The sequence below is a fragment of the Tursiops truncatus genome, chromosome 2 (assembly GCF_011762595.2).
Source record: "Tursiops truncatus isolate mTurTru1 chromosome 2, mTurTru1.mat.Y, whole genome shotgun sequence".
Taxonomy (NCBI): domain Eukaryota; kingdom Metazoa; phylum Chordata; class Mammalia; order Artiodactyla; family Delphinidae; genus Tursiops; species Tursiops truncatus.
Window position 1 is genome coordinate 169,977,377 of NC_047035.1, and position 25,522 is coordinate 170,002,898.

Consider the following 25,522-nt stretch of genomic DNA (forward strand, 5'->3'; position numbering starts at 1 on the left):
AAAAGTATTATGACCACTCTAATAATACAGTGCAAGGTGCAGGTTCTCATTCTTTCACATGTTCTTTGAGACACAACATTATAAATATTTCCCTGAGGAGCAAAGCATAAATATAGTGATAAACAGAGAGGGGGGATGAGGGAACCCATCAGTGAGAATATTCATTATGAAGAACCTGAATTCAAGTTTTCTGCAGCCAAATGGTGTTTAATATGTTGATTTAACATATAAAGTTCTCCGTTTCTTCTTTTTTCACAATAGTCCATAGTGCATGCTAATGCCTGTGACTGATTCGCAGAATGTAGTTATTAAGAGAATGCAGGTGAGGAGGCTGTATACTAGAATTCATATCTAATCCATATAATTGTTTTATGATAGGTGAGAACAAATATAGCTTATCATTTATGTTACAGAAATCAATTTAATTTGCAATTTCTTTATGTTTTAATTTTCTAGATTTTCTACTTAATTGAATCATAATGATTTCTCTTCTATGAGAGAACCCACTTGGAGTAAATCTAGCACCAAAACACAGTTACTCAAAGCTGCTTCCTTTCAAATAAATTTTCTCTAAAATGCTCTCAAGTTAACTAACTGCTAAGACTCTAAATCTAGTTCCTTTTGGACCCGCAGAGGCTAAAACAATCCAATGGATTAAACTGTAATTCTTTGAATTTCTGAAATAGTATGAATATATTGTTTCAAAAAGCCATAAGAAAATAAAAAAACAGACTTGCTTGTTTAGGTTCAAGAGGAAAATACTATCTCCCTTTGCTGTTAAATTTGTCCAGAAATTCCTAACAGAGTTTACATTGAAAGATTTTGTAGTTCTGGCTATCTTAAGATAACTGAAGTTAAGTTCACCAGCTTGTTTATGTTTTACAAAATAGTCACAGGCTTGACAAGATCAACCACCAACCAGCAAGCACGTTAACTGTTTGGTCTAAACTTTTGCAGTCCACTCGTAACACCTGGAGATTTTTTTAAATAAAATATTGGAGAAATCCCCACCAGTTTATTTATTTGGTCACATTACTTAACGACACTGTCTTTTTTTGTTTTCCCTGATGGTGGGTTTTGGAGCATTTGTAGGGATTTCGCTTTTGTTGCACAGTGGATAGAGAGGATGACATACACTGTGAAAGAAACTTCACTAGGTAGTCTCACGTACAATAGTACTTAGTTCTCTCTCGGATGGAGAGAGGGAAGTCTGGTTCAATTCCACAAAATGTGAGTCCTAACTTCTGAACAGTGAATGATCAACTAGATGAGTGATGCTCTCAATCCTATTCCGAGTCACTGTACAACATCCACTCAGGTCCAAAACTTGAAAGATTCAGGCTATTAAAAAAAAAAAAAAGGCTACTGGAAAATTAGAAATTGGGTAAAGAAAGGGAATTAAATCTCAATTCTATTATGAAACTCTGCTGATTAATGCTCATTTATAATTCCTTAATCACTGATCACTGATAAATGCTGGGAAAGTAGAAAGGGCTTTGTGAATTTTTTAAAAATTGGAGTTATAGACTCTCTAAAATTATTTATGAGGTAAACTAATGACTTGGTCAAATGCAGCAGCCTAGTATGGCTACTTTGAATATAATCAAACAGACTGATTTTTCTTATATGCCATGATGCTGAAAACCATTCATAACTGAATTTTTTATCAGTCAGTTGTTTTTAGCATCATCAAAGACAATCTTAAAGTTCTTTGGGTGAAAATAACTGAAATTATGGTTTTCTATTTTTATAAAGTGGAAGTATGAGCTTGTTTATGAGAATAATGGAAATTAATAAAATGCACACTTAATAAACAGATTCTTATCAACGAGCAAAACAGAGTAAAAACTTAAACACATGTATATGCTATTCTTCTACCCCAACCCTTATTTAAGGTCATTGAAATCCATGTGTATTCTATATGTGTATGTATATCTGTATACATGTTATAGACAATATCTGTATGTTTTTACATGAATATGAATATAGATAGGTCTACATGTGCATATATATGTGGAATCTATAAAGTGCAATTCAAGTAGAGTGGTGCTTACCACGGGTGGAGAGATTGGGGAAATGGGGAGATATTAGTCAAAAAGTACAAAGTTGCAGCTGTGTAGGATGTATAAGTTCTAGAGGTCCAGTGTACAGCATAGTGGCTATAGTTAATAATACTATATTGTATACTGGAAATTTGCTAAAAGCGTAGGTCTTAGGTGCTCTTACTATATAGACAGCCCCCCCCACACACACGGTAACTATGTGATGGATGGACCACCCAGTTGGCTGATACAGATGAATCACATAGATGGAGACGTTAATTAGATTGAATGCAGTCATCATCTCACTACGTATATGTATATCAAAACATGTTGTCCACCTTAAATATACATAGTTTTTAATTTTAAAACTATTTTACAGGTTATTATTGGATTTCTTCAGTGACAAGTATACTAACTTCTCTGTTTCCCAATTTTTAAAAGTAAATGAGAGGCATGTCAGTCATTGTACTCACTTACTAGATTAAAAATTCTGAATTCTTACAGATTTTAAACCCTTGAAGACTGCAATTATATATATGGTTTCCTACTAGGTATTTTATAGAGCTTAGTAAAGAGTTCTCTGTATATAAGTGAACAAAAAATTTATAAGGTAAGTCAGCAAAAGTTCTGTGAACGAATCAAGACCTTCCCCTACTTAGTGTGTGCTCTTGGGCAAGTCACTTAACTTTTGTGTCTCGGTTTCCTCATTGGTGAATTTTAGGTAGTTTCATTGGATTGTAGTACAGATTGTCCTGTGCTATTAGACTTATTACACGTAAAGGTACTTTGAGAGAAATAAAAACACTGTCTGCTAATCATTCATGATAAAGATAAAATGTGATTGCTTAATAGCGTGTTAAGTTCTTCAGTTGTTTCAATGGAGAATCGAGATTTCTGCATTCCAAACTGCTAACCACCTGAGGTTTATATCCAGGAAAACTTTATTTGACATAGAGCTTTGTGTTTGCTGCAAATCCCATTCTAGCCTTAGGGTCCCTGGTAGAAATCTTGTCAGAAACTGAGAGTGACAAAAGCATTCTTTCTCAAAACAAGGCCACACGTGTCCTGGCGTGGAGCCATCACAGGAGCTTAGGAAAAGTCACTGACACTGCATGATTTACTGCCTTTGTTTCCTCGTTCTGCTAAGATTGCTGAGGGATTACAGGTTTATGTCTCTGCCCTGATGGCTTGTTTTGTACCTGCCCTGGGGATGAATATCCACTCCAGGAGGTGAGGACATGGGCTGTCACAGTAATTAGTGGTTTTCAGGCCCCCCCCCCCCGTCCTGGGATCAAGTATAAACCTAGAAACACAAGATGCCATGTTTTCCCTATTTGTGTCTATCTGAAAGCCAACAATATCAAGTGATTGTTCTAGAAAAACAGGTGCTGCAAAAATGATGGCAAGTTATATATGCATTATTGTAATCTCAGACTTCACGTGAGTTCTCTATCTTTATTTGGGATGCAATGTTCTCAATGGCTTCCAGAGCACACTCATTGATTATGGGAACATGAATGTACGTTGCATCTAAGTAATTAGAGCAGCAAACAATATACAGACTGAGAATCTATAGGTACTTTTTTCTTTAAGAATGACAATATTAAGATAATAGATGTATTTTTCAATGCAGTCTAAAGAATTCAGAATATACTACCCAATAAAAAGAAATGATGTGCATAGCAATTTTTAAGAACATCAAGAAAGAACAAATCATTACTGGAAAATTCCTATGTTTGAAACCAATGAGGTCCTTTTTCCACAAGTTTTCTTTTCTTTTTCTTAATGTGGCAAAAAAAAAAAAAAGTCCTATAAACGTTGTCACAAAACTTTAGACTAGAATGAATGTGTTTTCAGGAAGGTCGTGGTGCCCTGCAGGGCATATTGTGACACTGGGGGGGAAGCTGAAAGGATTGAAAAGGGAGTGAACTACAGAACGAAACACACTGGGTGATCTGTGCCCTAAAAAATGCTGCCTGGCTCCCAGGAGAGAAGCCCTCATGCGTGTCGTGTTGTTATCTGTTGAAGGAAATGTGTCTAACTTATCCCAAGGGTCAGTGTCGGACTTTTTGTTTTCACTAAAGAATGGGCTTCCTGTATCTGGACAGTACGCCATGTTTTGGACCTCAGGTTCTTCCTCCACCATTTTCTTTCTAAATGACTAAAAGGCTCTGATAACAGATACAGTCCATCCAGGTTGCTCACTTTGAGTGGTGGTCCTAATTGTTACTTCCTTTCCACAATTCAGACAGCTGAAGATTAAAGCAACTTCATTTTCAGTTATCTGCAGGATAAGATCTTATCCAGGATAAGATTTCATTCACAGATCTTATCCAGGATAAGATTTGCGTTCTTCAAAATAGACCCAGAGTGCAACCAGTTCTACTCTTCCTACCACTGCTCTGGTCCAAGCCACTGTCCTGCCTCGCCTGGCTTATGGCAATGGGCTCCCAGAAGGCCTCACTCCATGGAGACCCAATGAACAGAGCATGGCTGCTAAAACCAAAGTGGGTGCAGGCCAGTCCCTTGCTTAGACTCCTCCAGGGGTTTTCAAGATGATGTGTCCTTCTTGGAAACAGACTCATTCTATCCATGGCAGAGTCCATGTGGTGCTGTGTAAAGCGGCTCACAGACTTTCTCTCCAAGCCTCTTTGATATTCCTTGACTATGCCAGCAGCTCCCCGCTCCGCTGGGAATTTGGACACTCTTCCCCATATAGTGTTTTGCTCCCTCACCTAACCTAACACCCAGGCCTTCCCTGTTTACCTGAATAAAAATTGCATCCCTCCCAATTTTTTTCTATCCCCGTTCTGTTTTTTTTTTTTTAAGTTTCATTAATAGACTTTATTTTTTAGAGCAGTTTTAGGTTCAAAGCAAAATTGCACAGAAAGTACAGACAGTTCCTGTATACCCCCTGCCACAAGCAAGGCCTCCCCGACTGTGAACATCCTGCACCAGGTGGTACACTTGTTACAACTGATGAACCTACATGGACATATCATCATCACCCAAAGTCCACAGATTACATTAGGGTTCCCTCTTGCTGGTGTACGTTCTGTGGGTTTAGAAAGATGTATAATGACATGAATCCACCCTTGCAGTATCATACAGAGTACTTTCACTGCCCTACAAAGCCTCTGTGCTCCACCTACTTCATCCCTCTTTCCACCATTAACACCCGGCAGCCACTGATCTTTTGACTGTCTCCATAGTTTTGTCTTTTCCAGAATGTCATCTAGTGGATTCATATAGTATGAAGCTTCTTCATACTGGCTTCTTTCACTTAGTAATAGCATTTAAGGTTCTTCTATGTCTTTCCATGGCTTGAGAGCTCATTTCTTTTTAGCACTGAATGATATTCCATTGTCTGGATGGGCCGCAGAATACTTACACACTTACCTACTAAAGGACATCTTGATTGCTTCCGGCCCTCTGTTTTTGTTTTTTTCCTGCGTAGTGCTCATCACCATCTAACATAATCTTTATTTGACTTATTTATTTTTTTATCTGTAGCTCCCACCCGAACTACCGTATAACCTTTATGAGGGGGCGGGTTTCGGTTTTGTTCTCTGCTGTATCCCAGCACCAAGAACAGTGCTAGTGTGTAGAAGATGCTCAAGAAATATATGTTGAATGAAAGAATAATAAGCTATTTTCCAAAAGGTACAAAAGTTAGCAAATTTATCTCCAATCATACGGTACCGCATAATAAATAAGGTTCATTTCTAGCTATGTAGAGGTCATAGCTAATGTCTACCCATGACGTAGCCCAGATAAGGGAACATAGTTCACATTTTTCAGATATTTGCTTCTTACCGAAATGTGAGCTCCGTGAAAGCAGAGACCTATTCTTCCTTAATCACTGCTACATTCTGGGCACCCAAGAACAATGCCTGACATATGGTAGGTGCTCCAACAATATTTATTGGATGAATAATCAGTTCATCTCAATTTTTTGGTTTTCTTATTTAATCATTTGTCTTATCTGTCAGTTAGGTGCTTTTCGTGGATCAGAGAGTTGCTTAATAACAATTTTCTTTGAAGTAATAACTTAAATACAACCACAGTTTATCATGCTGTTTGATCCAAGCTCAACTATAATTTACTGCCATAAACTGAAAAAAATAATATTATTATTTCATCTTCTGCATGGGAGTCACTAGTATGTTGGTTAAAGCACTGTCAGGAGAAAAAATATTTATGTGCAAATGTTTTATGAATATCATGTGCTAAAGGGTGAAGGCAGATGAGCAGATTCTTCAATGGCTATGGAAGTCAAATGGCCAAGGACTACTTAGTTCATAAAATCAAAGATAAAACTAAGTAAAATAGTCCTGTCTTAGAAGTGGCAGATGTGGTAAAGACATAAGAAAGGATGATAGAGAATTTTTTAGTAGATGTATCCTTTTGCCCTGGACTAAAAAAAAAAAGTTAAAACAAGAGAGCCTCGATCTTGTTGAGGAAGTATGGAAGGATCTATTTCATGAAGGAAAAAATATAACATCTTTAAGGACGAATATAATATCTGGTGAGTGAGGAAGTTCTTATAAACTTACCCATCATTGTTAACATCTGATACTGCAATTGTATATCCAAAGTAAGATGCCATCTGCAAAGGAAAACCATAAGATGATATATTTTGTGCTCAAAAAGTCATTTTTGTAGTCATCTCTCAATTTTCCCTGAAAGATTAGCCACATTGCAGCACATTTTTGCCTTTAAATTCATAGACCCTTGGACATGGACAGAGTCTTAGAGTCATTTAGTTTAACCCCTGACCTAATGCATAATGTCCCTCACAACACCCATGACATCTGCTCGGACATCCTCTGGAGATGTTCAACAATAAGCCCATTCAATTTGTAGATACAACTATTAGAATACTTTTTGCTAAAGTTGGTCCTCCTGTAACATCTGGTCCTTAATGCTCCTACCTAGTTCTGCAATCTTGAATGTCACAGAATAAATCTAATTCCACTTCCATGTGAAATCTCCTATGGAAATGTTTTAGGTTGGCTTCCCATCTTTCTTAGGGATACAACATGGGATACCAAAGAAAAGATGATACCCCATGAACACACTGACAGGAGAAGATAAGTAGGATGGACACCCTCTGCTTTGAACTCTTTATATCACTGAAGCATAAAAAGGTTTTAATTTGAGGGTAAACCACGTCTCTGTATCAATTCATATTGAGTTTATCGTCTGCTGAGGTTTCTAAGTCTTTTCTGAGTGTAACCAGTGTGCCTAATCTCTCTACATTCTAGCTCTTATATTTTTGTTTTCAACCTATGTTTTCAAGGTTTATAATCTCTTCAGATTTGGCCAATAGTTTTAGCTTGCCAAGATTTTTCAGTTCCGTATTCTGCCATCCAATGCTTTAGCTCAGCGGTCCCCAACATTTTTGGCACCAGGGACTGGTCTCGTGGAAGACAGTTTTTCCACCGACCAGGTTGCGGGGGGGGCGGGAATTGTTTCGGGATGATTCAAGCACGTTACATTTATTGTGCACTTTATTTCTATTATTATTACATTGCAATATATAATATATTGCAATGTAATAATATATAACTCACCATAATGCAGAATCAGTGGGAGCCCTGAGCTTGTTTTCACTTGCCACTCACTGATAGGGTTTTGATATGAGTCTGCAAGCAATTGATTCACTGTGGTCTCGGTGCAGTCAAACCTCTCTGCTACTGATGATCTGTATCTGCAGCCCCTCCCCAGAGCTAGCATCACCGCCTCAGCTCCCCCTCAGATCATCAGGCATTAGATTCTCATAAGGAGCGCACAACCTAGATCCCTCACATGCGCGGTTCACAGTGGGGTTCACACTCCTATGAGCATCTAATGCCACTGCTGATCTGACAGGAGGTGGAGCTCAGGTGGTACTGAGAGCGATGGGGAGCGGCTGCAAATACAGATGAAGCTTCGCTCGCTCACCCGCTGCTCACCTGCTCTGCAGCCTGGTTCCTAACAGGACACAGACCAGTACCAGTCCGTGGCCCAGGGGTTGGGGACCCCTGATTTAGCCAATTTAGCTTCCTATCACCTACAAATTTAATCAGCCTACAGTCCCCTGGAAAGTGTGCTCCACAGAAGGCAGAGAGTTCCATCTGTGTTGTTCATTCTTCTCTCTGCCCTGTCTGACCAGTGTTTAGCTCAGAGTAGGTGCCAGGTGCTAGATACTCTTTGCAGAGGAAAAAAATAGATGAGTTACCAAGTGTAACACAATTATTCAATTCTCCCACCTTTTTTGTCTATTCCAAACATATACAGTTGCCGTAGACTGATTGTTTATGCCTCCCCTCCTCCAAATTCAAATATTGAAACATAACTCCTTATATAATGGTATTAGGAAGTGGGGCCTTCAGGAGGTGATTAGGTCACGAAGGGTTGAGCCTGCATGAATGGGATTAGTGCCCTTAGAGAAGAGACCCCAGAGGGCTCTCTAGCCCTCCTTCCACCAGGTGAGGACACAGCAAGAAGACGGCTGTGAACAGGAGGCAGGCTCTCAGCAGATACCAAATCTGCCTACCCCTTGATCTTAGATTCCAGAACTGTGAGAAATAAATGTTTGTTGCTTTAGCCACCCAGTCTATGGTATTTTTATTATAGTAGTCCATGGGCTAAGACATGGGTGCCAGTGCAAAGTACTCTTTGCAGAGGAGATGAATGCCTCATTTAACTGCCTCATGCAATAACTCAGTTCTCCCACCTCGTTTCTCTATTCCAAACACATACGGTGAAATTCTTATTCCTGGGTGGCATTGTGTGGTCTTCACTCAGAGGAATTTCATCACTTATGTATTAAGTTCTGAGGTTCAAGATTGCAGAACTAGGTGGTATTGAAGATGAGAAGTTACAGAAAGGCCAAATTTAACAATGTTTAAAGAGCTTTGAATGATAAAAATGAAATGAAAAGACAAAGGAGAAGTCTTGCCAGATTTCCATTAAACCATTAATTGTCACCACTTGGGAATCATGGTTCAAAATTTATAAATCCACCCAACTTCACTATCATCACAGCCTTATATCTCTATATTTACCACAAGAGTACCATGAGGGACATTGTTAAATGCTTTGTTGAAAATTGCACAGTAACGGATAGACTAAAGCCCCAATTTGGGGGAGGAAATGTCAAAAATGCTCTGTGTTCTTTAAAAAACTCTATTTGCTTGACAAATATATGATTCCGAATTTCTGTGTGTAGCTAAGAGTTGAGCATTTCAGGATCTTAAACCTGGATCCTCCTGGGATCCCGTGGGCCAAGATGTAACTTGGCTGGAGTCAAGTGTGAGGCTTGCTAGAAGCTCCTTACCCTGGGTTGGTGGTTAGGAAAGGAAACTGGTTGACCAGAGAAATGAATTCAACTCACGATTGGCTCCCTTAGACCGGAGTATCACATTCATCCTTTAAAGAAATGTGACAGATTTCAACAGGTCAAAAACCCAGGAAACCCAGGGTAGTGAATGAAGTGTGACCTCAGGCCGTGTTACGTCAGGAGGATGACAGCAGCCTGTTTGCAGGCAACTGACCCATTGATAATAAGACCCCAGCCAGTGACAGTGGGTACGGGGCCATACCTACCCCCTGGGGGGAAGGGACCAGAACCAGAGAGCTTATCTTCCATATAATGTTGGGATTGGGGAGGGTTCCAGTCACTGTGAGGACAGGAAGGCAGAGCCCAGACCCACTGACTGACCAACATGTGAAACCTACAAGAAGCCTGTGTCTTCTCGGGGGGAAGGCGGGTACTCAGAACTCATCACCGCGCACACCACATAAGGACCGCAACATAACAGGATTGCTCTCGGATTTCAGCAGTTAGTGGCTTTTGGGCTTTTAGGGAGCATATTCTGCCTTTACATCCCTTATCATTTTCTGAAATCATCGTGGGCATTTACTTGTTTCTTAATTGTCACCCCCCATCAGCCTCCCCCGGACTGTTGCATGAGAGCTGGGATCTTGTCTGTCTGCTACTTGGTTACACTCCCAGTGCTCAGAAGAGTTTCCAGCACATAGTAGGTGCTCGGTAAATATTTATTTTATGAATGAATAAATAACATATTACAGTATACTGTTAGTGCAGAGTGACATTCATTATTTGATTCTAAAATGTCTTCACCTGTTCACCAGTGAAATTCTGAATAAAGGTCATATCTGTAGAGTTAATGATTGAAACCTGAAATCATAGAAATTAGATAGGTTACATCATTTGGCATAGAATTGGAGCAATTTTTAAAAAGTTTAACTTAAATCATTTTAAAATTTTTGTGAGGAGTCATAAATGGTTAGCTGTATATGTAAAAAATAAAATAAAATAAGCCCAAAAGAACGATCTTTAAAAAATCCAACTGAACTTTTTGTTTATGGTGAAATCTGGGATCCTTTCAGACAAAATGCATGCTTACTAATCTGATGTAGAGAAATATGAATTCAGGAACACTGAGAGCACCTAATCTGATAGTCAGTTAATTGATCTAATCAAAAATTTAATCTAAGTTTCACTTCTGTGCATTTGCTGTTATGAGAAATTGATGACTATGGTTCTCTGCAAAAAAATGAAATTTTAAAGTATTATCCATGTAGCAAAAATATTCCTTTTAAATTCTATCCAGACAGGGCTTCCCTGGCGGCGCAGTGGTTGAGAGTCCGCCTGCCGATGCAGGGGACGCGGGTTCATGCCCCGGTCCGCGAAGATCCCACATGCCGCGGAGCGGCTGGGCCCGTGAACCATGGCTGCTGGGCCTGCGCGTCCGGAGCCTGTGCTCCCCGGCGGGAGAGGCCACAACAGTGAGAGGCCCGCGTACAAAAAAAAAAAAAAAAAATTCTATCCAGACAACCTAAAATCTATAGATATTATAAGTTTACCAGACTTAAACATTATTTAAAATATGTTTTTCCTTTCATAAGGTCGATTTATTTTCCTTTCCTATTTTTATGGTAACTAGTTGTAATGGGTTTGAATAGTATCCCTCCAAAACTCATGTCTATCCCGAACTTCAGAAGGTGACCTTTATTTGGAAATAGGGTCTCTGTAGATGAAATAAGTAAAGTTAAGGATCTTGAAATGAAATCATCCTGGATTTAGGGTGCGCCCTATGTCCAATGACTGGTGTCCTTATAAGAGGAGGAGAGGACACACATAGACACAGATGGAAGAAGGCCATATGGAGACCAGAGCAGAGATTCAGGTGAAGCTCCCACATGCCGAGGAAAGGCAGGGCCACCTGAAGTTGGCAGAGGCGGGAAGAATCCACCCCTACATGCATGGGAGGGATGTGACCGTGCCGATCACACCTTGATTTCAGCCTTCTGGCCTCTTGAACTGAGACAGAATAAAGTTATGTTGTTATAAGCCACCCAGTTTGGGGTCATTTGTTATGACAGCCCTTGCAAACTAATACACTAGTGAAATAACAATTGACCTTATTATGTCCACCGTATGGGACATATTAAAATGCTGATCACATCAACAATGGGATCCTCTGCAACTATTCCCAGATTATGCACACGCATAGGGCTAGGCTAGCTTCATGGGCACGTGACCCGTGCAGTCAGTCCCAAAGGGTCCCACATGCAGACGAGCCCTCCCCACCCTTTGGATAGCCCAGCTGTCACTGTCCTGAAATTCTTAACCATTTTGAACAAGGGGCTAGGCATTTTCACTTTACACTGGGTCCCACAGACTATGGAGTTGATCCTGCACCCAGATCAGAAAAGAATCTAACCTCCCTGTTTGTAAGCAAACAAGCGTGGATCAGTAGTGCTCACTATTAAAGGGCATTTAAAAAGATTTGAAAACTGTATGCAGCAAAATGTTTCTTTGCGTATGTAGAGAATGTAGCGTGTAACGCCTTCTTAGTACTCACGCATCCAAAATTCTGTGCTCCTCTGGGAACCCCAGCAACCAATTCTGTGATGGAAATAGTCATTTACAAAGTGAGTGGCATAGTACACTGTAAAGCTATACAACAAATCAGCTAAAGAGGGTGCCTCTTAAATGAGTAACTATCGTGGATCCTGTAGAGAGATGGAGGTTTGAAGCCACAGTTTCGCACTGGCTTTTGCTTCTGCTACAGACGAAAGAAAACAGAAGACCCAAAGTCGTACTTTGAGATTTACCTGTCTCCATCACATTCTCCATGTGTTTCTGCCTCCAGAACATAAGCCTGGCTTCTCAGATCTGTGTGTGATTTGTCAGTTAAACCTCGTACTCTGATTTCTCCGGTTTTCACTGTCTTTCGTACTAGTCTTTTGTACTAGTGTACAAAGTAACAGCTCCTGTCCCACTAATGTGTTCAAACAATTTCAGTTACCCAAGGAAAAGCCACATACCATAAATGATTGAGTCTTGCCCCCTGGAACAGAATTATAGGACAACCTGGCAGCCAAGGGTACGCGAGGAAGGGAAGCTTCAATAATAGAGGTAGAAAAAGCAACTCTGGTGAAAAGCGGGGAGCATATTCCAATGCACAGTGATATGGTTCTAGATTCAGGAAACAGTGGTTTCAGTCCTTGGGTCTGCCATAAACCCGGGATCAATCACTGAAACTGATTTTTTCCAGTCACCTACAATAGATGGGAGTTGGAACTGCCTGATTATCAAAGTTCTTTCCAGCTCTCATTTCTATAAATCTAAACTATCCTTTGATTCATTGGGGTCAACATTTTAGTTTAATTTAAAGAAAGGGGGCCTGGAAAAGAGTCCCCTTCCATTCAAATTTCCCTTCACCCAAAGCTGGTCCTAAAGGTATAGCACAAATTCTAGCATTAATTCTATCTGATGTAATAAACTCTAGCAGAGTTGGACGCTCATGCTGTTGGAGCGTTAATCATCAGAGAAGATCCATTTGGGCCTAGATGTTGGACTTCTCAGTAGTAAATTTACTCTAATTCAATCAACATATAAATGTTCATTGCGAACATAGGGTACAGCACGGAGCAAAGACAAAATTCCCTGCTCTCATGGAGCTTATACTTGAGCTGGAAGGGGCAGTCAATTTGAAAAGTAGAGTCAAATGTCATGTTAGAAGGGGATGAGTATAGCGCAGAAAAACTAAGCAGTAAAATGGTACTGGGAGTGCTGGAATTGGGAGGCGGAAGGAATTATGATTTATTGGGGTGGTCAGGGAAGGTCTTGGCAAGAAGATGACATGTTACCAAAGCCTGAAGAAAGTAAAGGAGTAAATATTATGGAGATCTAGGAGAAGTATGTTCTAGTCAGAAGGAATAGCATGTGCAAAGGTCCTGAGGTAGAAGTGTGTCTGGAGTATTCAGAGAACAGCAGGGAGGGCAGGGTGGCTGGAGTGGTTGGAAGGAGTCAGGGGTAAAGGACTGGGAGCTGAGGTCAGAGTAAATAGGGGCCTCATGAACAGAGTCTTTTAGGTCATTGTGAAGACTTGGATTTTAGACAGAATGAGTTGGGCAGTCACTGGGACAAGAAGTTACACCACGTGACTTCTCTTCCTCAAGGACCACGTTGGCTGCTGGATCTAGGGAAGACCACAGGAGAGCCAAGATGAAAGCAAAGAGGATCAGTTAGGAGGCTATTGCCACAGTGCTGATGGGCACTTGGATCAGAGTGGAGGCTGCGGAGGAGGTGAAAAGTAGGCAGATCCTGGCTGTCTTTTGAGTTTAGTTAGCAGGATTTGCTCGTGGATTAGATATGGATGGGGTGTGAGAGAAAGAGCACAGTCCAAGGCTGTTGCAAGGTTTTTTGCTTGAGCAGCTCGGAGGATGGCATTGCCATTTACTGAGATGGAGCTGATGGAGGGTAGAGCATGTTTAAGTGGAAAGATCAGGAGTTCAGGTATAAGCTTATTAAGTTTGGAAGAGCCGTTCAAATAGAGATGTTGAGTGTTGAGTAGATTGTAGACCTTATACCGCATTCCAGCTTCCTGGACACAGGTATGGACGTTTACTAGGGGCACCTAAAAACAGACACAGTCAGGTAGAACAGAGCTGACTGATTTCGGGATCAGGCTTGCCAAACAGGAAAGACTAAGGGGATTATACCAAGTGAGATACCTGGCAACCACGGCTTCTCATTTCCCACAAACATTCAGAATTTGGTTTAAAAAAAAAAAGTCAGACGTCACACTAGTAACTTTGGGGCCTGCAGCCTCACTTAATAACAAAGGAGTTATTAAATGTAGGGCTGATTAAAAGTTTCAGAATTGTTTAAAAATCACAGTCCTAAAAGAGCTTTCTAGGTCACTGCACTTTTCCCCGTGTTTTATATTGGGCTGGCCCAAAAGTTCGTTCAAGTTTTCTGTAACATCGCATGGAAAAACGTGAACGAATGTTTTGGCCAATCCAACAGAGGGCTTCATTTCAACAATGTTTCTCACCTTGCTGAGAGTCCCCAGTAAATTCCCCAGCAGCAACTGAATATCCTGTTTTAAAGCAAGAAACAAGCGAATCACACGTTTGAAGCCTTTACAAATGATCTGTATCTAGAAATATGAAGGCACTACCATAGTAGTACCTTGTGCAGAAACGCCAACAAATCCTATTGCATAGAAGTTTAGGGTTCTACAAAGAGAAAAATTAATCAAACCAGGATTTATACTAAATCTTGGAAGCATACTAGATCTGCTTCTTCTGAGCCTGGCAACACCTTCGGATTCTGAGGCCCCTTTTAGAAGTAGGAAGGCTTCATTGCCCACCTCGACGTGTGAATGGTGGCTGCTGCATTTAAGAGTTGCTGACTCATCATCATCAGACATACTTACTCTGAGAGGTATCTCTTGTGCTCAGGTTCTGCAATTTCTGATCACCTACAAGGCCTACTTCCCATACTTTATGTGATGATTTCCCAAAAACTTCACTTGCTCTAAGTGAGACGAGGTGATAAAGATAACTACAGTTTTTAGAAGTTCATCAAGGAATCAAAATGCCGATACGATACCAAAGGTGGCAAACGATAGTGATGAAATGGCATTGTGTGGTTTGCACGTAATAAATTTTGAGAACATTCTAGCAACTGGAAAGTCTCTGCTCCTTTTTAGAAACTGGAAACGGTCATCATCATGTTGCCCAGTAGTACTGGCATCCTCACTATACATAGTATCTACGACTGGTAAAATATTTATTTGCAAGAGATTGTCAACGGAGCCTATAAACAGCTATGAAACTATGGAGAACGCATATAATGGCTGAACTCAAAAAGAAAAGAAAGTTAAGAGTCCACTCGAAGCTAGTAAGAGAAGAAAATTTGCAAAAGGTGCCAAATATTATAAGTGAGGAATAAAATTTGCTTCCACATTTAACATGCTTGTCTTTTGAGAAACCGCAAATGTCTTGAGCAATGCATCTCACCAAGGTAACTGTCATCGTAGGAAGCAGGAGCCACTTCTGTCTGCTTTTCTCCAGCCAATTTTCTCAGGATATCCTTGAATGAGTAGTTTGCAATGATATCTGCAATACTGGCAGTGATCACCTGACCTGTGTTCAAACAAACGAATAGATTTGCTGAATGAACATGAGAGGCGGGTCCTCTCCGCCACAGACGCAGGGTGTCTGAGCAACACACACGCCCTTGAAAATGGTCATGAGGTTGCCTGCATTTTCGACAGTGGATTTTCCTGCCTGGCTCTAGAACTGCAGGCTAAGTTTGCTGACAGCTGGTTAGAGCTTTCCATTCTGATAGAAGAACCAAAGATGACTATGTAATTGTTTTCATACAACATTTATTTTTTTCTGTTGTTTAAATTAAGGTGTAGTTGGTTTATAATATCATGTTAGTTTCAGGCACACAGCATAGTGATTCAGTATTTTTATAGATTATACTCCATAACAGGATAGGCATGGATCCAAAAGATGGCCAGCAATGTTCCGCTACAACTTTTATGCATTCCTATATATTATTTGGAAATCTAAGGAAAAAGTGTGCGTCTCTCATGCTCTTTGGGAGAAAACTGGGAGGAATGCTTTCAAGAGACAAAATTTAATATTAATTTTAAAGCCAAACTATTCCTTGGGAATTCACACATTCCCACAGTCCTTCTGTCTGAAGTTCCAAAGAATAAAACTGCTAAATCAGGCCGTAAATATCTCCGAGTGACCTTGCCTGAATGACTGTTCTTATATTAAGACAATCGTATTACACATGAGTTTCTGAACAACGTCTGTAGAATTTGCCAGTTTTCTCTGGGTTAAAGCTAAATATCCCCTTCCCTGCTCCACAGACACGCTTTGCCTTTGCTTATTTCCTTTAGTTCTTCTATAAATATTATAATCTTAGACTGACTGAGTAAAATTTTAAATTATCTATCTCAGACAATGCTCTCTATCCCCTTGACATATCTAATTGTCAGCATATCAATCTGTATCAGACTTTTTTTTCAACGTAAGGAAAGGATTATGTGAAATTAATCAACTGCATTAGAACAAAATCTTTTTAAAAACATCACTTTTATACCATCCTCTGCATAAATATATTGTTTTCCAGTTTGCAAAATAATGTTTTAAAGAACTGAAAGGTTAATTATTTGATGTTCATAGTTGTATATGTATGAATTAAGCTTAACAGTAATTTCATGTAAAATTTTATCATAAATCCATCTCGCCTGTATCTTTCCCATTGGCCTTTTAAACATGATCAGGTCTCCTCCATTAAAAAAAAAAAAAAACCCAAAAAACTTCACTCAACTATTCATCTCTCTCATGTTCTTTTCTATCCTTATTCTAAACTTTACAGCCAAAATTAAGTCTGTATTCTCCTGTAATCTCTCTTTAGAGGCATCCTTCACATCCACCGGCTTTGGTTATCACTACTATGCTAGTTTTTATTTTAGCCTAGATAACCTCTCTGAGTTTAAGCCCATACATCTAAATCCTTATGTGAAAAGTCTTGGACATCTCAAACATGTTCATACTCAACATAACCAAAAGTAAACTCATCATCTTCCTTCCCCAATCCACTCCAAACCCGTTCTCTTCCGGCTTTCTCCATTTCAGGGACTGGGACCCACCTAAAACCATTCAGTTACAAAAGTCAGAAACATATCCTTGGCATCCTCCCTGTTCACCCACATACCTCCAAACCATCACCCAAGCTGTTTATTCCGCTTCTGAAGTATCTCTCAAATTCCACCCCTTTCTCAGTCTGTACTGTGACCACTCGAAGAAGCCAACATCTTCATCTGAACCTTACAGCTGGTTTACCTTATAGACTTAAAACTAGCTTATAACCGTAGAACTCCTTTGCTGATACTGCACTTTGGCCAACTCCGGATCCATTTTCCACACTGAAGCCAGTGTGATCTTTGTGTAACACACACCCGACCATAGCATCCCATGCTTCAAATTCTCCAGTGGTTTCCCATTATTCTCAGAACAAACAACACATTCTTATTCTACCTCAGGCAATCCATTTAAACTCCAACCATCCACCGGGGATTTCTCATTGTTTTGGAGATAAAGACAAAACTGCTTACCTGGGGCTGCAAGCCCTGTAGGGAGGGTGGGACCCCTCCATCCCACTCAGCAGCTCTTAACTCTAGTCCCCTGATTTCCCTCCATTCTCAGCTCGCCGGGCTCCTTTATGCCCTAGAACATTTTCACACAACCCTTCCTCTCTGCGCCTGGTTACCTCCTACTCGGGGTTCAGGGCTCAGTTCAGGGTTGCTGCTTCCAAATTCGTTGACCTTAAGGTTGATGCCGGCTTATGTAACACCTTTTTTAAGAATTAGAGGAAGTCATCCCCCCTGGGCAGATGCCATCATGCACCTGGGTTCAGGGCTCCCTAAGCAGAGCCCAGGTTGTAATTTCATCTGGTCAGCCAGTGTTCAGAGGACAAAACATACCTGCATGGGGCCACCCTGGAGAAGCCTCCTATGCTCTCATGGCCCCATCTTGACATACCTTCCTAGTGAGTATCATGCCTCGAGTTTCTTAAGTACTCGTGTGAGTATTCGATTAATGCCTGCATCTTTCCCCAGATGCTAACCTCTGCGGGTTACTCATTATTGTACCCTCAGCATCTAGCACAAAGCCGGGCATGGTCTCAATAAGCATTTGATGAATGAAGGAATTAAGTTGCAACAGTATTTTAAAATATCATTTATATCACAAAGTACAAACTGAAATGATGCTTCCTTCATTGGAGAAACTACCAATATGGAGATAAATTAACATAATAAAAAGTCAACACTTGATGTTACTTCTGTTTCATCTCCCTGTTGGAAACAACCCGTGGGCATTTCTTCTCTGCTAACAGGACCTACCTTGCCAATAAAAACTGCCGGGGCCTCCAACTATCAGGTCTCCGTTCTACAAAACAGAAACGGCAACAACAATTGGAAAAGAAAAACAGTTTCTTTTTTTTTAAGGGTGAGAAATCATTGTTCATAAGCATTGCTCTAACAATTATACATAAAAAGTAATTTTTAAAAGAGGCCCTTACATCTGAGTCATGCAGGTCATTTTCTTTCCTTTTATTCCTTTCAATTATTTAGTGTGTTATATCAAATAATTTTAATTAGATTCAATTAGGTAAGTAAAATTCTCTCCCCTGAGAATATATAAATTCAGTTTTTTGGCACTGCCTCAGGTAAGCAAAATATGTACATCTTCCATGCTGTGCAATTTAGTAGACATGGTCTTTTGAACCTTAGCAATAAAAAGAAAATGTGATTTCTGTTTATTTTAAGGCCACAGTAATGCCTGTTTTTTTTTTTTTTCTATACATCTGCAAACACACCCCTTCCCAGGAGAGGGAGTGACAACTCCAGACAAGAAAATAAAAACTTTCCTTTCAACTTAGAGCCCCACCTTCCTTATCCTGCATCCTTAACTTTTAGTGGGGGGTGGGGGGGGAGAAAAAGTAAAATTTCAGACACTGATGAAATTTACAGTATTTGCAAAACCATGGAAGCTTTGCCGCCCACATTCTTATTAAATATCTGTTTTTAATTTGTGAAAGGATAACGTGAAATTAACATTAACACTAATGTGAACTCTAATCAGTCAATTACACCTGAGAAAAACACAGATTCTTGTGATCTTTTTAGAAGCACATTTCTTTACTGAGTTTTTGAGATTTTCATTTAAAAACGAAGCAAGGGGCTTCCCTGGTGGCGCAGTGGTTGAGAGTCCGCCTGCCGATGCAGGGGACACGGGTTCGTGCCCCGGTCCGGGAAGATCCCCCATGCCGCGGAGCGGCTGGGCCCGTGAGCCATGGCCGCTGAGCCTGCGCGTCCAGAGCCTGTGCTCCGCAACGGGAGAGGCCACAACAGTGAGAGGCCCGCGTACCGCAAAAAAGGAAGAAAAAGCAAAAATGAAGCAAGACTGTTGCTTTTCAGCCTGTGTATTTCTTTTTTTTTTTCTCATATAACCATTTTTAATACATAACAAGCAAAGGAAGCAGAGGAGATTATCAAAGGGCATTAAACACTTCTCTAAATGCATTACAGAATGTTTTTCAAATCCAGTTCCTTAAACAACTCTCTTCTCTGTGTAGCAAGCAGGTTTCACTGTTTTAACCATTATTCCATGTGTCTTTATTTTTTATTTTATTTTATTTTTTTAACATCTTTATTGGAGTATAATTGCTTTACAATGGTGTGTTAGTTCCTGCTTTATAACAAAGTGAATCAGTTATACATATACATATGTTCCCATATCTCTCCCCTCTTGGATCTCCCTCCCTCCCACCCTCCCTATCCCACCCCTCTAGGTGGTCACAAAGCCCCAAGATGATCTCCCTGTGCTATGCGGCTGCTTCCCACTAGTTATCTGTTTTACATTTGGTAGTGTATATATGTCCATGCCTCTCTCTCGCTTTGTCCCAGCTTACCCTTCCCCCTCCCCGTATCCTCAAGTCCATTCTCTAGTAGGTATGCATCTTTATTCCCATCTTGCCCCTAGGTTCTTCATGATTTCTTTACTATTTAATAAATTGCCGTATGTATAGATTACTTTATTAAAAATAAAGAGCAAACAAAAAAATTTAAAGTTGCCAAAACAGGCCAGGTATATACCTAAAGGTTCTTTTGTTGATGGTGGTTATTGGGGGTGGAAGTGGGAATGAGAGGAGGCAGGGGGTAAAAAAAAATCAAGCAGATAAAATAAATTTTAGAAGCTATAAGATCAAAAGAATTTACCTTATAAAAGTCCAGACTAAATCCTGCTTGGCAGTAACCCTGACCTTCAGGATCAGCATTGCCTGGAATGATCAAAAGATACAAATGTTATAACATCATTATCCAGTTTTAATAACCAGTTCAGGATACACTGTTGTTTTATCTATAGACTTCTAAATTTAAAATGATCAATATGTGTTCTATATTTATTTTTAAAATTTATTCCAAGTAATTTCTTAAATACATTGCAATCTGTTTTCTTGTCCCAAATGGCACTGTGATTCTACAGTAAGAGCAATAGGAATAACGTTCCTTGGACTTACGATACTGGGTTTTATAACTCATGTTTATTTGAAGAAATAAAACCTCCATCTCCCAACTATGTTCCAAGTTCCCCAACTGGCAATAATGTGTTTCTGCGGTGCCCACGTGTTCTGAGTAAAGCAATGCCTTGAGAAAGAGAGAGCTAAATTTAGTCACCTGGGTGGACACTTTCTGCTGGGGTCACCGATAAGAGTTTCAATTTCCTCATCTCTCACCAGAAATTAACTTCAAATTCTTCTATTATCATTACGTAAATTAGGACCTGGCATTTCTGATCACATTGCATCTCACAGGGACTCTAGTGTTCACAAAAGAGAAAACTCTCTAGAAATGGCTTATTTTATACTCTGCAATGTAATTCACTAGCTGAATGTCCAATAGGACTTTTTTATAATACAGTTTTTTTTTTTTTTTTTTGCGGTACACGGGCCTCTCACTGTTGTGGCCTCTCCCGTTGCGGAGCACAGGCTCCAGACGTGCAGGCTCAGCGGCCATGGCTCACGGGCCCAGCCGCTCTGCGGCATGTGGGATCTTCCCGGACCGGGGCACGAACCCGCGTCCCCTGCATTGGCAGGTGGACTCCCAACCACTGCGCCACCAGGGAAGCCCTGTAATACAGTTTTTTAAACCATAGGCAGGTCAACCTGTGGATTCCCAGGATATTAGGATCCTGGGACATTAGGATGAGGAATGTACTACTTGTCATTTGTACTTTAAAAGAGTATCACTCCTAAAGTGCTTAAATTAAAACCAAAATATAGTTCAGTAGAGGGAATCTCAGTCATTATACAATTAGATGCAAACATGCAAATAATTACTCCTTTCTTATCAAGGATACTCCTGAATGGAAACTAAAATAAGAGGGCAGGAAAGGAAAAGCACATCATCCCAGGAAAAATTCATAGGCTGGACATGTGCCTGTTCCAGAAGCTTTTTGAAATGGATCAGGCCTTTCCAGCTTTTCCTAGAATGCCTTCTGTTTTTTCTTTTCTTTGGCTAGTACTTAGCTAATTTTAGCACTGTCATCAGCCATTCTTTCCAGATGTTCCCTTTATATTTTAAAATACTTTTCTACTTCATATACTGTATTTTTTTGATGATCTGTTTTTAATTCAAATGTCGATGCTTTGTGTGTGTTTTTTTTCAGCTAAGTTTTTTTTTTTTTACAGCTTTAGTGAGGTATACTTAATATACCAAAAAAATGCACATCTTACTGTGTACGTTTTGATGAGTTTAGACATATGCCTCATACCATGATACCACCACCACGATCATGGGAATAAACATATTCATCACCTCCAAAAGATTTCTTGTGTTCCTCACCCTCAATCAAATTTGCTTTTTTGTTTGTTTTTTTGTGGTGAAAACACTTAACATGAGATCTACCCTCTTAACAAATGTTTAGTGCACAGTACCTTATAATATATTTTATTTTGTAACTATATTTTGTGGTTTATAATTATGAATGCTACAAAGTTCCTTAAAGTCTCAAATGTCCAGGTACCATTTTTCTAGAAGTTCATGCCTGTAAATAGCTGTATGCAACAAGAAATATATATGAACACAAAATATATGATTATGTGAACATAGATGTGTTCACTGTATTTAAGAAATGTATTTTAATGCATAAATCTTTTTTATAAATCCTTTTGAAAATCGACTCTGACTTTTTCAATATTGTAAATTATTCAGAAAGGAAGAAACAGGACCATTCTTTGAAATCATTTTGCTGCAAAACAGGAAACTGAAAAAATTCAGAGAAAACAGTAATTTTTCATAAAATTCATCGAGAAAGCAACCAACTTCAAATGTTGACGTGGTGCTTATGATAGAAATGGGAGGTTATTTCCTTTGCAAAGTAAGTTTTTCTCTTACAATTATGAGAGCTGAAGGAATCTTTCTTCCTAGAACTTCAGAGCATCTGTGAACTTTGCAATTATGCCCTGTAGAGTAAACTCAGGAATCCAGGGAATCACGCTATCATGTGTTGGCTTCCCAAGGAGAATGGAAAGGTGTGTGTAAACCATTGCCATCTAAATTATGAATGACCGTAAGAGCTACAGGCATGTCATGCATATGAATGAGCAGGCTACCACCCAAATTGCTCAAAGTGTCAGTGAAGGGGCTTTGCGGTGTGACATGAACATGAGAGGCTTCTTGAAATTCTCTTTTGAAAGTAATATCCCTGTTCTGTGATATTGACCATACGCTCATGAACAAGGTGGCTTTGTGTTTATGAACTGTGAACTCCTTAGGGAACACAGGAAGCCGGCTCCTTGGGTGCATTTGAGAGGGAAGTACTTCCAGTAAGAGAGAGACCAGGAGGATGTGACACTGGAGTTGTGTACTAGACTGAACAGAATTCCTGGCCATTTGTTTGGCTGTTCTGCAGCTCGACATAAACTTCACCTTTACCTGTGTCAAGCTATTCTTTTATTTAGGAAAGTAAACGCTAAATAAATTCGCAACATAATATACCCGTGTAACTCAAAATGAGAGCATACTATACTTTAAAGTTTTAGATAATGGTTCAAACTCACCCTGCAACTCTTATCCACAAGTCTAGATGGCTTATGCTGTATTTTAATCTGAGCTCTCCCATCACATGGGCAGTGAGATAAAAAGGCAGAACAAGAAGCAGTGACATGGTTTCTAAACAATCATCCTTGATGTTAGCTGAAAGAGGATATATCATCAAGGTAAGAGGCATGTGAAGGACGGGCTCCTCATTTCAGCTACAGTAGTTTACTGCTGTGGGGAGGTACCTCTAGCAAATCATAAGAAATGTGATATGGATAGGTGTAAAAATTGATGAAACAAGTTCAGTTTTGAATCTCTGCTCTACCATAAATTTTATGAATAAATTCAGGATTTATTTATTGCTCTACCTGACTTTTTTTTTTGCCATGATACATGGCTTGCGGGATCTCAGTTCCCCAACCAGGGATCGAACCCGTGCCCCCTGCAGTGGAAGCGTAGAGCCCTAACTAGTGGACTGCCAGGGAATTCCCTGACCTTTATCTTTAGCATAATAATAAGGACCTCTTACAGAACTCAGCGGCACGACCTTGAGTGGAACACGACACAGAATATCCCTCTTAATGGATGATGCCATGCTTGGGAAGCTCCTGCTTTCCTGCTCCAATAACTGCTAAGAGAAGCCCTTCCCGTCGTCCTGTCTGAAACAGCTCCTCTCCCCACGCAGGCACGTCGCTCCCTACTCTTTTGCCTTGCTATGTTTTTCTTTGTAGTACTTTTCACTACCTGCCATTATATTAGAAACTTATTTATTATTTAAACAAATTTTGTTGTTGAGATGTAATTGACATATTAGTCCAAGGTGTACAACACAATTTGATTTATGTATATACTGTGAAATAATTACTACAGTAAATGTAGTTAACATCTGTCACCACACATCGTTACAATCTTTTTTTCTTTTGGCTATGTTGGGTCTTCATTGCTACGCGCAGGCTTTGTCTAGTTGCGGCGAGCGGGGGCTATTCTTTGTTGTGGTGCGTGGGCTTCTCATTGCGGTGGCTTCTCTTGTGGCAGAGCACCGGCTCTAGGTGCACGGGCTTCACTAGTTGTGGCTCACGGGCTCTAGAGCGCAGGCTCAGTAGTTGTGGCACGTGGGCTCAGTAGTTGTGGCTTGCGTGTTCTAGGGTGCAGGCTCAGTAGTTGTGGCGCACGGGCTTTGTTGGTCTGCGACATGTGGGATCTTCCCGGACCAGGGCTCGAACCCGTGTCTCCTGCATTGGCAGGCGGATTCTTATCCACTGCGCCACCACGGAAGCCCCGTTACAATCTTTTTAAAGCTCTTAAGATCTACTCTCACAGCAACGTTCAACTATACAATATTGTATTACTAACTAGAGTCACCATGCTGTACATTACATCCCCAGGATTTATCTTATAACTGGAAGCTTGTACGTTTTGACCACCTTCACCCGTTTAACCCACACACCCCACCACTGGCAACCACCAATCTGTACTCTTTTTCTGTGAGTTTGTGTGAGTTTGGTTTTTTTTAAGATTTTGCATATAAGTGAGATCATACAGAGTATTTTTCTTTGTGTGACTTACTCCATTTAGCATAATACCCTAAGATCCATCCATGTTGTCATAAATGGCAAGACTTCATTCTTTTTTATGGCTAAATAATATTCCATTGTGTATATATCCATATCTCTATCTAGTCCATATTTCCTTTATCCACTTATCCATTGATGGATCCTTTGGTTTTTCCATGACTTGGTTATTGTAAATTGTGCTGCAATGAACATGGGGGTGCCGATATCTTTTCAAGATAGTGATTTCAGTTCTTTTAGATAAATACCCAGAAGTGGAATTGCTGGATCTGAACTTATATATTTACGCATATGTTGTCTCTCTCCCGCCCTAGAATATGCTTATTGAAGACAGGGGTTTGCTTTTTCTTGTCCTGTGCTTTATTCCCTAAACATAGAATAATTAGTCCTCAGTGTGTTCAAAAAACACGTGTCGAATGAATGCATAACTGAGTCTTATTACCTATAAGGAACACCTCTTTTATTTATTTATATGAGTTTATTTATTTATTTATTTTTTGGCTGTGTTGGGTCCTTGTTGCTGTGCATGTGCTTTCTCTAGTTGCAACGAGCAGGGACTACTCTTCGTTGCAGTGCACGGGCTTCTCATTGTGGTGGCTTCTCTTGTTGCAGAGCACAGGCTCTAGGTGCACGGGCTTCAGTAGTTGCGGCATGCAGGCTCAGTAGTTGTGGCTTGCAGGCTTTAGAGCGCAGGCTCAGTAGTTGTGGCGCACGGGCTTAGTTGCTCCGCAGCATGTGGGATCTTCCCAGATCAGGGCTCAAACCCCTGTCCCCTGCACTGGCAGGTGGATTCTTAACCACTGCACCTCCAGGAAAAGCCCAGGAACACCTCTTTTAAAGCCATTTAAGGGACTTCCCTGGTGGTGCAGTGCTTAAGAATCCACCTGCCAGTGCAGGGGACACAGGTTTGATCTGTGAGAACACTGAGAACACAGGCTAGGTGGAGAACTCATATCCACTGTGCTCTTAG

At 40.2% G+C, this 25,522-nt stretch overlaps 1 protein-coding gene across 5 annotated transcripts in view; it reads right to left on the reverse strand.

The window, feature by feature from the left end:
* ITGA8 (integrin subunit alpha 8) overlaps nt 1–25,522 on the reverse strand; it is a 179,736-nt gene that overhangs the window by 124,630 nt on the left and 29,584 nt on the right. For 4 of the 5 annotated variants that reach the window (XM_033852479.2, XM_073801693.1, XM_033852478.2 and 1 more), the window contains exons 5-11: nt 20,159–20,220; nt 18,281–18,326; nt 15,372–15,497; nt 14,402–14,446; nt 11,921–11,964; nt 10,174–10,230; nt 6,599–6,651 (exon numbers count right to left, since the gene is read on the reverse strand). In XM_033852479.2, the coding sequence (XP_033708370.1) occupies nt 6,599–6,651; nt 10,174–10,230; nt 11,921–11,964; nt 14,402–14,446; nt 15,372–15,497; nt 18,281–18,326; nt 20,159–20,220 (433 nt within the window). The remainder of the gene's footprint in view (nt 1–6,598; nt 6,652–10,173; nt 10,231–11,920; nt 11,965–14,401; nt 14,447–15,371; nt 15,498–18,280; nt 18,327–20,158; nt 20,221–25,522) is intronic. The other variant, XM_073801692.1, reaches the window with a different exon arrangement.